The sequence below is a fragment of the Sander lucioperca genome, chromosome 22 (genome assembly GCF_008315115.2).
Source record: "Sander lucioperca isolate FBNREF2018 chromosome 22, SLUC_FBN_1.2, whole genome shotgun sequence".
Taxonomy (NCBI): domain Eukaryota; kingdom Metazoa; phylum Chordata; class Actinopteri; order Perciformes; family Percidae; genus Sander; species Sander lucioperca.
The window spans coordinates 28,536,656-28,549,796 of record NC_050194.1 but is presented as its reverse complement, the minus strand read 5'-3'; the positions used below and the strand labels follow the sequence as shown (position 1 = coordinate 28,549,796).

Below are 13,141 nucleotides of genomic sequence, written 5' to 3'. Positions count from 1 at the left end.
CAACACAAGGGTTAAACAGATTAATTAAAACAATACTATAGCATAAGCGCTGCCAAATACTAAAAAACAACAAAGACTTCCTGATAATAAGCTATTTAACATTTACCAGTGTGCTTGTTTGCTCATTTGCATAATTTTTATTTAACCTATAATTTTCTCATTTATTGTATCGTATTTGCCCAGAATTTGATTTAAATTACTGGGCAATAAGTCTGCTTACTTTACTTCAGTTTCTTTCATGTTCTTACATATTATTATGGGTTGAGTGAAGAACAAATCATGACAGAATGCAGAGTACCTTACATATACATTTGTATTTAGTATACAAAAAATTGAAATATTTCACCACACAGATGTGAAGTAATAAAAAATAAGACAAACCGTTGGAACAAGTATACAAGTCATCTTACATTACATACGTACATGGCCAATGCATTTCATACAACCTCTCCTAAGAATTACAGTGTGTCAAATAACCAGAGAACTTCCATGCAATAGTAGATTAGAATGGTTTTGCTGCGTTTTCTCATCTACATTTCAACACCTTAGCTAGGCAGGACCACACAACATGATTCAACCACACAGTTTGCTATGCCAACCAAAGACAGCGTGACAGGGTGGACTGCAGTGCTGCGTCTCACCACACGAGGGAGACAGACACACTGCAGACCTGGAACCATACAGAAATGCATTTCATAAAGGTGCAATCTGCACTGTTTGCCACAATGACAAACCCCACAAAGATTGGCCCCTTTATTGTACACTGTTAGCAACATTTCTAACTTCAACACAAGCGACTATAATCCCTTTAGTTTGAATTGTTTTAGTTTTAAGAGCTAAATATTCCGGTACATGTAGATAGATATTCATAACGCATTCCTTTTTCTAAGGATTATTCTGTACATCACTATATGTCATCAATATCTGTTTTTTTCTTTGTCTTGTCTTGTGTATTACTACAATACAATATGAAATAGTACCAAAAACGGGACACTTAAAAACTTGGCTTAAAACAATACTGTCTTTTATGCACTACCCCAAACTGTGAAACAAAGCTGTCACATGCTCGTCTGCACACACAAACACCAGTGTTCATATACACGCCTGTGACACACTCGCTCACTCGCGCACACACACACGGGAACAGAGACAAGATCTAAACAATGGGATAAATTAAGACAGAATATTTTAAGACCCATGCAAGCTACTCCACCCCCAGAGGCAGAACTCAGGCAGCAAGGTTGTACAGCCCCCATGTTTGGCATGCTTGTCTGTCACATGTTCACAGTTAGATGAAGTTACCCAAAGACACTTGACTAAGATCAGATGTTCGTCCAAGAACACAACTGTGTTCAAGAAACAGATCTTTTTTTTTTCCCACCATAAAACAACTTCAGGTCATTTGACAAAATTATCTTAACTCAAGCTTAACTTAGTCGTTTTTTGAGAAAAGCCAAAAACGTGATGAGCTCAGCGACACTGGAGTTAAAAGTCAACACTTACTTTTGACTGCTATTTCAATGTTATGCTAGGTCTGGAACATGTTCATAGTTTTGTCCATCATTCCTGTCAGTATCAATTACATTGCACACATTAAAATAACTGCTGAGATGTCCGAAAGGGCAAGGAAAACGAGAAGCGAGACAGCCATTAGCCTACGGTTAGCCATGGCCATCTTAACCTCTAAGGTTAAAGGCAACAGAAAGGCCACTGGGCCCCCATTAACCCCCATTCCTTTGACTCTGTCCAATGTTATAGCTTTTCTAAACTAAAACACTACCTGGCCCCAGTTTTAAACAGGGCCCCTCTACAAGACAGGTCTTCAAGATTAAGTACAACTACTGGAGTTGCTTTATAGCCCGTTCTTGTGTTTCTTGACTCATCAGACTTTGTCTTCCTAAATCTAAGCAATTAGTGAGTGCAACATTGTTACTGGTTGGAATGAAGGCTAAAACTACAAAAAGAAGACCCAGGTTGTAATAAAACAGAATTACCTCATCAGAGTTCTCATTTCTTGTAGAAAACCCACATTATTTCCATTTAAGCCACCGTGCTCTATTTGTGAAATGTAGTGAATGCAGGCAGTAGTACTCTGTGTTTACTGTCAGTAGCAACCGATTTCTGTGTGCATGCCAGTAGTATGCATTTGGTCTCCACATGCTGATCTTAGATCAGGAGCTAAGGGTAACTTCAGACCTGAAGGCGTATTCATAGTTTTACTTTCTATCTAGTCAACACTGCATTAATTCAAGCAAGCATGGCTGAAAAAGAAGAGATGTTGCAGTATGAAGACGAGTAATAGAAACCTTTGTCAGCCCTCGTGGCAACTTTGATGTGGTTCTATGAGTACAAAGTAGGTGGACAGTCAATGTCTTTCACAGAGAACCTATGAGCCTATTCAGTAATGGTAAAAAAATTGGATTAAATATTGGTAACAAGACCAATAGACCGCTTTGAAAAAACATCAATATAAAGAAAGCAATCTCAGCAGTGTACACTCACTCTTGCTAGTTTTCTCTCAAATCCTCTCAGAGAAGTAGTGGTTGTTGTTCATGGTGATGTAGTGTAGTGTTTTAGCAATGTTTCCTCCTCAGAACATGGTGCACCTCTTCCCCCTCTTCTTGACGGGCGGAGGGCAGAGCACGGCTCGGATGGCCTCGTCGAATACCGTCTTCAGGCCTCGCTGGGTCAGTGCAGAGCACTCCAGGTACTTCACAGCCCCTGAGGAAGCAAGAGGGGATGATGGGAAAAAGATTTCTTCAGTGTCACACTCAGTGACACTAGTTTCTAGTGTTCAAGTATAGCAAGGCTCAAATGGAGACAGTTAAAAAGAACCAGATGTGTCATCAACCTTAGGGCCTCAGTATGCTTCAAGTGAAGTGTTTGTTGGATCCTTTAACAGCGTCAGAAACTTCCACCCCCCACACCTTTTCGACATCGGAATTGGGGGGATATGACCAACAATAACTCTCCAAATCTGGCAATCTGACAAGCACATGTACTTTACGCAACGATCGGCCTGATGTTTAAGTGGTGCAACACCATGAATGCATTCAAGAAGAGACTGAAAATGTCCACCTTTATCCCCATGACTATGATTTGTTGCATTAAGAGTACAAAGACACACAAAAGGCACAGAGTTTTTTGGAGAAAGATCCGGGAGCTACTGTGATGTAGCCAGAGGACTATTTCAGCAGGCTGTTCACCTGCCTTCAAGTGTGCCCTTTCTTGCTATCGGCTGCCTGAAAGGTTAGCAGAATGCTGTGTTATCCTTTAGAAAATGTTCCAAGGTATATGTAAGATATGTTTGAGGGTTTGAACACAGACAATATCATGAAGGGTTTGGGTTAGAGTTTTTACTTTTATCTTTTATCTGTAGCTAAATAAATGGTAACGAAAGCAGTAGTGGAGTCCGTAGGGACTTGGCTTGGAAACATGTATAGCTCCTGGGCATGTGTGTGTATTTCGGGTCTGTGTGTAATGTGTGTAACAACAGAGTAAAAAATAAATATGTTCCCTTCCCGTGGGATTAATAAAGTATGTCTTCTTCCTATAAATGATTCAAGCTATTGTGTGCTATTTTATATTAATGAACGTCCGTTACATTCAAGCCATTGCCAAATGAGTTGATACAAAGCTCAATAAGACCACCAGCTCCACACAACTCTCTCTGGATTTCTCAGCATGGATATGTTTACAAAATGGTGTAGTCTGGCGATATTGCGGCGATGCTTCTACCGCCCCGGGCCCCATCGCCTAACACTACCACAATGTGAGACTGCTACACGAAAAAAGCGGACAAGCTGAATGTTTACATGAGCAGACGAACCCGTGAATGATTAAACCTGCAACATGTGTTACAGGTTGAGTTTTATAAAAAACTAATTACAAAAAAACCACGAGGCGCTTTAATTATGCCGTATGGTAAAACCGCCTGTGGACGTCGAGTACAAGTACTGCTTTCAAATGTTTAGTAGAAGTAAAAAGAGAGGCACATTATCAGGACAATGTAGGCTATTTGAAGGTGGAGACTTCAACTCTGATATAATGCTGTGTATTTGAATGCATCATGTTTCAATTGTGGTATTTTGTGAGTAGTAGTAGGCTACAATGTGTACAAGTACACAGTAAGTCAGTAGTATAGGCCTACAGTTGCATATTAAGTGCTTTGGGGTCCTTTTGTAAGTTGTTTCGGAGTACAATGGTTCATGGTGCTGCAAGCAGCAGTACAGGAGGCCAAGCAATCAGCCCATTCCAAACAGGCACGCATTGTACTAGTTACCTCGAATTCCTCATGGGGGCGACAGAAATTACGCACTACAGCTTTAAATCTTTATACAAACGTATCCAGTTGTACATGTGGCACACACAGCCTCACCAATCTCTCTTGCCATGGCCAGGCCCTGCGGGTAGGTGATGGGGGAAAGCTTCTTGTCCCGCAGCCTCTCAATGGTGTCCTTGTCATCTCGCAGATCCAGCTTGGTGCCTACCAGGATGATGGGTGTGTTGGGGCAGTGGTGTCTCACCTCAGGGTACCACTAGTGCACCGCACACACAAACACACATGTACATTCGCATATACAAAGGACAAAGCCAGTGAGAGAGGAGAAAGACAACAGTTAGCAGATACAGAAGCAGAGCAACGAACGCCTTTCCACTGTGACATACAACAGACTGTGTGAGTTGTGGAGCTAGAATAAGTTGTTTTAATAGATCTGTCTGATAGAAGCATAAAACATCCTCAGGCAAAGCAGCCTCTATTCACATCACATGATGATAAAATCCTGTCAGACAATAAAGCATACAGACTCTGCAGAGGGAGGTTGGACCTTCGTGAAAGTGTGATTTCATATGAGAGCGTCTCATGATGCTCAGCAGACCAAACCACAGCCGGCCGTCACGCTCCCTCTGTAGAGTGTTTGAACTCGTTCAGACCTCGCCTTACAACATGTCTCCGTACTACATCCCCTGGGGGAATGGGTCCAAGTCCAGACTGTTCTAAGCCAAGGTCTGAACAGGTGGGGGCAGCAGTGTGATAAGCCAGGTGGAGCCATAGATGTGCCTCCTTGTGGTCAGACTCGGCATGGACGGGGTACAAAGGGAGGGGGGGGGGTGGTCAGTCAGCGTACTGACCTTAGCTCGGACGTTCTCGAAGGAGGCCGGACTGACCAGGGAGAAGCATATCAAGAACACATCCTGGGAGAGAACCAGAGAGATGGCTAGTTGAGAGTGAAACGTGTGCGTGTGTGTGTGTGTGTGTGTGTGTGTGTGTGTGTGTGTGTGTGTGTGTGTGTGTGTGTGTGTGTGTGTGTGTGTGTGTGGTGTGGTTTGAATACCGTCTGTGGGTAAGACAGTGGTCTGAGCCTATCGTAGTCCTCCTGTCCTGCTGTATCCCAAAGGCCCAGATTGACTGGTTTCCCATCCACCATCACATTGGCAGAGTAGTTGTCAAAGCTGCAGGAAGACGGATACTACACTGAGTACAATGCAGTTAAGAGAGAGGGTGCATCCACCTAGTTAAATTTGTTTGCATTTTCAAAACTATTTGTTTAGGGAATTGAATACCCAGGATAGAGATAAAGTAAAACCAGAACATCTGGGTTCTGTTCCAAAAGTGAGAAAACCTCATTCCAAATCACAACAGCACTAATTACTGAAAACCAGCCTTCAAACATAACCTTGTTCAGTAGTATTACTACGTCCTGTATATCTAGACAAGGATGACACATTTTTTAAGAAGGGTTTGGTTTAAAGGAAAAACAATTGTTTGCTTATGTACTATTTGACATGCCTTTACTATGCCTTTCTGCATTCTAAATTACATTTCGAGGGAACTCATTGTCTTTGACGAATCACAAATACCTTTCTAATCAAAGCCAGCAAAAGTGGGAGGTGGGAATTTCACCCAGGAGACTGCTGTTCGTGTCCCCCGGCCCACGTACTTAACTTACATACGTAGCTTAAATTATGTAACAAACATACTTATTTTATCCCAAACATAATATTTTTTCTAAACCTAACCAAGTAGTTTTAATTTACATTAGCCACGGGTTTAAAGGAACAGGCCGACTTATTAGGACTTTGTCTTATTCACCATATCCCCAGGGTTAGATAAGTCCATACATACCCTTCTCATCTCCGTGCGTGTCGTAACTCTGTCTGATGCACCCACAGCTAGCCTAGCTTAGCACAGATCCTGGAGGTAACCGGCTCCAACTAGCCTACTGCTCCCAATAAGTGACCAAATAACGCCAACATGTTCCTATTTACATGTTGTGATTTGTAGAGTCACAGGGTGTACAAATAACAAGGTCACTATGATTTTACTATCTAGTAATTGTTGACTCTATTACTCCAACTCTGAGTGAACTCCAGGCGAACTCCCTGCTCCTCACCACGGGGCTTCAGGTGCTGTGAGCAAATCATTCCGCCCAAGTAGCAGAAGAAGCAGTGCTTCTCCTTCTGAGAATATAGTTCCCAGTTTATATACGGTTAGAAGATGGCTGTGTGTCATGTGACCTTGTTATTTGTACACCCTGTGACATATACAAATCACAACATGTAAATAGGAACATGTTGGTGTTATTTTGTCACTTATTGGGAGCAGTAGGCTAGTTGGAACCGGTTACCTCCAGGATCTGTGCTAAGCTAGACTAGATGGAGCCGGTTACCTCCAGGATCTGTGCTAAGCTAGGCTAGATGGAGCCGGTTACCTCCAGGATCTGTGCTAAGCTAGGCTAGATGGAGCCGGTTACCTCCAGGATCTGTGCTAGGCTTAGCTAGTGCTGGGGGCGTCAGACAGAGTTACAACACGCATGGAGATGAGAAGGGTATGTATGGACTTGTCTAACTCTGGGGGTTACTGTGAATAAGCTAAAGTCCCAATAAGTCGGCGTGTTCAACGTCTTAAATCAAGGTCCACTTAGTAGCTTTTCTGGAGCTTTCAAAACACATCTCCTTGTCTTCATCAACAGATGTTTGCTAAGTTGTCATCATTGCCATCAACTTTGGTCAGGTGGTAAAAGTTGGTCTGGTCACATACAGTGCCTCTGGCAACCGTAATCCTGTACGCAACGTGCATACTTTTTTTCTGTGCAACATTGCGACACATCTAATAATAATAATGTACTTTTTGGCACTGTTTCAAGTTGTTTAATGCACCGGTTATTGAGAGAACTTTATTCCTGTCTCCAACTTGTAAGGGAAACATTACAGTGAGCATGTGTATACACAACTGTGAATAACTGGCTTACCGAATCCTCTGGACATTGATTTATTTTTTAGCCTAGAACACATGTCCAAAGGAAGTTAATCCACGCCCCTCAGTGGTTCCTACAGATACTACATTACTACATTATTTTGACAATGTGTGAAAGTAAGGATATTGTGTAAGAACGTGCATGTGTGTTGGCTGGAATTTGAAATGCGTGCAGAAGGCTAATCAGAGTTTTTTAATGTTGTTGTATCGATAACGTTTGTGCCAAAAAACATGAATCAATCTCTCTTTGTCTTGCTTACTCTCTCGCTGAGTAGTTTGCGTATGTGAGCACGTGGGAAGCTAGACGTTGCCAGCGGCGGTTCTTGTGCGTACTATGAAATAGAATCCGGCTGGCGCCACTGACCATAGATATCACACGTGTTGTGACGAGGTCACTGAGACAGAACAACTGAGCCATACTGTTGAAATTTCTGAAAATAGCTAGGAAGTCAACCTTGAGTCAAAACTTAAATTTTTTTAATTTTTTTGTTTAGTTAAATGACTTTTTCTACAGTGAAGAATAACCGTTGTAGCTCAATGTTTATAGGGGAAAATAACCAGTCAGAAAAATCTTATTACAACAATGTTGCTATAAATCAGTCCTGGTCAGTGATATTGCCAAATATGGTCTGAGACATCCAGCGATATTAAATTGATAGCTACCATAGTATAAACACTATGGCAAAATCTCACTCACGGTTATATGTATTGTCGTAGCACTCAACCCTTAATTATGGTATGGCCCTATAACATGAAACCCCAGCTTACATCCAATAAGTGTGAGCACATGTGCAGTGTGTGGTTTACTCACACAGTGGGGATGTATTCACCAGGGAAGGCATTGGTGGTGTAGCTAATCAGCAGACAGGTCTTACCCACCGCCCTGAGGAAGGGGGACAAAAGAGGATAGATGAGTACAAATGTATACAACAGTTCCTTCCTAGTATGTACAAAAACCATAATCTGTGTAGACTGTATCTGAGTCTGTATGTATGTATGTGTCCGCATGAGTGTGGGAAGACAGGCTGCTACTCCCTTTTACTGTGCCACACAGACACTGGCCTACATTCATGTTGCCTGAGGGACACAATAGACCTCTATGATACCCCCTCACACACACACACACACACACACACACACACACACACACACACACACACACACACACACATACACACACACACACACACACACTCACTCACTCACTCACTCACTCACTCACTCACTCACTCACTCGCTCGCTCGCTCGCTCACTCACTCACTAACCTGCCTCTCCTGCTAACATACAGCACACATACCACCCCCTCCCGTCCTATACTGTACTGTACTGTACTGTACTGTACTGTACTGTACTGACACAAGGCGCAGGATGCCACACAGATTGGTGGTGGCATGGAATCGGTATTGGCTGTGTGCTCATGCATGAAGCAATAAGCAATTTTGTGTGCATGTAGACACAGCAAATGGTGGTGACACACAGTGCCAATATGTGTGAGGGTGCCATTAGGCTGATTTGAGGTCAGTGAGTTTCTCTGGTTGGGATTGAGAGCAGACAGAGGATGACAAAATAACAAGAGGGAAGGAGACAAAAGTACAACAAGACTTTATGTTAATGTCTTTATGTCTCTAGCGATTTAGCATTACTTCCAGAGAGTTGGGGGACTTGTGAAAGACAGATTTTACTGAAAAAAAGAATGGACAAAAACGGTGCAGCAGAGACCTTCAGTCCCAATTTTGGGTCGAGCTCCAAAAACACTGGATCCTACACTTCCCACAATGCAACGTGATATTGTATAGCTATTCTTTAAAGTGTGTTCAGATTGAATGCAATGTTATTTCAAAAGCAGTGCAATAGAGTTGTGAAGTGGGAGAAGCAAGTGGACGCAGATTTGCTCTGCGTGGTGCAAATTGAACCAACGAAATATAGGCTACGTGAGTAAAGTGTTTCAACCCAAGGCTTTATGAATCCAGTAGATTGATGTATTATTGGAAAAGGAGAGATATTGGAGAAAAATACTAGAAAGAACTGGAGTTTCTGAGATTAGTCAGTCTGAGCTGTTACACAAACAAAAAAACACACACAGATGGCCTCCGCATTCATGGCCAGTGCGTACTTTGCTAGCAAACTGCAGCTAATGTCTGTGCAGCTGGTACATAGGCCTTTTCAACAGCAGATCTTTTGACTTGTCATGGTCGGAAAAGCACAGGAGTTACTAATAACATGGTTGTAAACTAACCATGACAGTGTAACAGTGAGCCAGCATGAAAAATAGCAGGACCCTAAAACTGAAGCAGCTGAATGGAATTCAGCCATCATTTATATTTATTATTTCCACCTGTGATTTTCCTACTGTCTGTAAAAATGTCTTCCATAGAAATGACTATATATGTCCATTTGAGGGTAGTAAACATAAAGTGCACAAGTAGTCCAGTGGACAAATTTGCTTCATGTACCTCCTACACCAATCTGGCACACAACAACTGTACAATCTATGAAATGGCTTTTGCCGCAGATAAAAACTGTGAACAAGAACATAAATTTGTGCGAAGTGTAGGCACACCTTTAGACACCCCGCCCGTCTGATAAACACCCATGCCATTCCTAGTTTGTAATGCAGGCTTTCTGTTATAGATTCTTAGTTTCACAGCCCAAGGTGATGACGTCACCAGGGTTGTTTTTTAGGCTTTAGAGACCTATATCTCCAGAGCAAACTGAGTAGTACTCCCCATGACAAAAAAAACCTGAGCTTGATGTGTGAAATCGGAAGAAATGCTCCTATAAGTGATTTCTGACATTTCAGAATTCCCAACAATCTCTTTTTGCACATAACGAGAGAATTACGATTTTTTTTATAAAGCACCATTCAAAAATTGGATTCACAATTATTTAGTTTCAGCATTATGACTTTAATCATAAATATGTGACTCAGGCCTATTATTTTCTTCCTAATAATTGTGGCTCTAATGGCTCATTCTAGCAATGATATTAAGGTTTTAAAACAACAATGAAGAACATCCTGTTAAAAAATGTCAGTCCACATGAAGCTAAATGATAGCCTATCTGGGTGCAGTAAGAAAGGCACAGTGTGAGCAGAATTAGGGCAGCGGGGCCTGTTTGCCACTGACAGGGCCACAAATTCCTTAGCGTGCATCAGCACTTCAGCCTGCCTCCAGTGGCCTACGAGGCGTGTAGGTGTTCCCGCATCCGCTCCTACCGACACAATGAACCGGAGGCCACGATGTGATCAAACCGAATGCGATTACAAAGCAGATAACTGAGGAAATATATTGAGCATCAGGGAGCAGACCACACAAAAAAACCCAGGGCGACCGACAGATCGGTGAGCCCCAGCCCCTTTTCCTACATAGCATCCTCCCATCATCCATCCATCCGTGGACGCTTCGCCGAAAACACATATGAGAAAATGTGCTGTTGTTCTGTGTCTGTAAGCATGCTCTTACCCGTCGCCCACCACCACACATTTGATAGCCTGCATTTCTACAGGAGATGAAGGCTTTCAGGGAACCGGCGTTGGTGGTTTAATAGATCCGACAGTGTGCACTGAGGTCTCGGATGAGAGCAGCGGGCCAGTCCGCTCGGCGATGGAGCCGCAGTGAAAGGGGTCGATGACGAGCAGTGCCGAGCAACTCCGGAAAGTACCGATATTTTTTAAAGGGACAGAGCACGGAACCGAAGAGCTAGTAGAGGTAGAGATTATTCACATCTTCTACTTCCGTCTTCGCTTTTATTCTTTAACTTAGCACACTATTTTTATTTATTTATTAGTTTATTTAAAAGGGACAATGCACATCAATTGACATTTTTTCTCAAAATGTAAATGTGCCAGAGTTAGCAAAAAAGCTCATTTTCATCTGTAGTCCCTGGGCAGGTCAACACATCATCATATAACATTAATAAAAAAGATTGCAAGAAAGATAGAAAGCAAATTAAGAAAGAAAAAAGAAAAGAGAAAGGGACAAATAAAAAATAAATACAATACAAAGAAGGACGACGCTGAAGTTGGCATTCCGATTCTTTCATATGTAGACCACATTGAATTGTGGATTTCTTAGAGAAGAACATACAGACTGTTTTGTTAATGTTAAAGCGTAACTCTCGCCAAAATGCAACCTAGTGTCTTTTTGTGAATGTACCAGAGTCAAACTTTCGTTTAAAAGTATAATTAGGACATAAACACCACTTTTAAGATTTACCGTATTTTCGTTTTTCGGTCAAATGGCCTTTTGAATGGGAGTGCTAGGGACACTTTTATGCTACAGTGAGTTGTTAAAACCTTTCTTTTTAGTAGACTCTGGGTACACAAACAATGTTGTCAATGCTTTCATTAAGGTGTAGAGCTCCTGGTGATACTTGGAGCAAAGTCTCATGTTGTGTCGAGCCTTCATAGTGTTTTTAAAATAGCTATTTTGAGGCTAGCATAAAAGTGTCCCTAGCACTCCCATTCAAAAGGCCATTTGACCGAAAAACGAAAATACGGTAAATCTTAAAAGTGGCGCTTCTGTCCTAAATATGCTTTTAAATTAAAGTCTGACTCGGGTACATTCATAAAAGACCCTAGGTTGCATTTTAGTGAGAGTTACGCTTTAAGATAGATATTACCTTTAAGCCAGTCAGAAACATGGACCAGTGCTTCAGTTAGTTTAGTTGCAGCCTGCTGTTTTTTTGGTATGCAAATAAAGAACTGTATCATCTGCATACATTTCTATATTAACAGATGAACAAACTGAAGGTAAGTTGTTGTACAGGCTAAACAAAATAGGGCCCAATACTGACCCCTGGGGTACACCAATATCACAGTCGAGGTATGAAGAGTAAGAATTACCAATATGTACGCTCTGTTTCCTGTTAGTTAAGTAGGACTCCAACCATTTCATGGCCTCAGCTGAGAAATTAAAATAAGATAATTTTGATAATAGTGTCCTTCTACGTCCTGCTACGCCCTGCTATACTCTGCTGTGCCCTGCTACGTCCTGTAACACCCTGCAGTGCCCTGCTACGCCATGAACTACTACAACTACTATTTCTAGTCATAGTTCCATTATCTTTATTGTGACTATTATTGCCAATCTTCATCACACCCTCAACCGGCACCTTCAGACACCGCCTACCAAGAGCCTGGGTCTGTCTGAGGTTTCTTCCTAAAAGGGTGTTCTTCCTCGCCACTTGTGCTTGCTCTTGGGGGAATTACTAGAATTGTTGGATCCTTGTAAATTATAGAGTGTGGTCTAGACCTACTTTATCTGTAAAGTGTCTAGAGATAACTCTTGTTATGATTTGATATTATAAATAAAATTGAACTGAATTAAAATTGAATTGATACAGTGTCAAAAGCCTTCTTAAGGTCCAGAAACACTGCACCTACTATACCACCCTCATCTAATTTTGACTTGATGTTTTCAAGGAGGAAAAGGTTAGCTGTCTCTGTAGAGTGGTTTGTGCGAAATCAAAATTGCATTGGGTGTAAAGGGGTGTGGCCCAAGTTTAGATGGTTTTTCAGCCATTTTTCTGACACCTTGGATATCACTGATAGAACATTAATGGGTCTATAATTTTACACCATTGTTTTATCACCAGACTTGATCAGAGATACCACTGCTGTTTTCCAGGAGCTTGGAAAAGAAGTTGCCTAACTGACAGGTTGATCAGATGAGCAATGGGTCAAGCAAGTGCGTCCCTGTGTGATTTTAAAGATGTGGTATCCAAACCATATGCATCCTTTGCTTTTGAGTTCCTTAGCGAGGTTATGATTTTGATAACCTCTGATTCAGATATTTCCTTTATTTTAAAAATAGGTTTAGCTTTATCAATGGGGATAGATGGTATAGTTTCAGTTGGGATACCTTGAGGCAAAAATGGCCTTC

At 41.8% G+C, this 13,141-nt stretch overlaps 1 protein-coding gene across 2 annotated transcripts; it reads right to left on the bottom strand.

Annotated features, from left to right (window-relative positions):
• Positions 1-295: 295 nt before the first annotated feature.
• rac3b (Rac family small GTPase 3b) lies at positions 296-10,970 on the bottom strand. 2 transcript variants are annotated; one of them, XM_031323961.2, is made up of 6 exons: positions 10,721-10,970; positions 8,070-8,141; positions 5,337-5,454; positions 5,134-5,196; positions 4,379-4,538; positions 296-2,721 (listed from the first exon to the last, which is right to left on the bottom strand). In XM_031323961.2, exons 1-6 carry the CDS (start codon positions 10,753-10,755, stop codon positions 2,591-2,593), a joined length of 579 nt encoding a protein of 192 aa, XP_031179821.1. In that variant the 5' UTR covers positions 10,756-10,970; the 3' UTR covers positions 296-2,590. The 2 variants fall into 2 exon arrangements, with proteins under 2 accessions (XP_031179821.1, XP_031179822.1); XM_031323962.2 differs by lacking the exon at positions 5,134-5,196.
• Positions 10,971-13,141: the final 2,171 nt, after the last annotated feature.

Coding starts and splice junctions, on each gene's coding strand:
- rac3b (XM_031323961.2), bottom strand. CDS start 10,755: ATGCAGGCTATCAAATGTGTGGTGGTGGGCGACGG. Junction 4,539..5,133: donor TCGAGAACGTCCGAGCTAAG/GTCAGTACGCTG, acceptor GCGGTGCACTAG/TGGTACCCTGAGGTGAGACA. Junction 2,722..4,378: donor GGCCATGGCAAGAGAGATTG/GTGAGGCTGTGT, acceptor TTGCTTCCTCAG/GGGCTGTGAAGTACCTGGAG.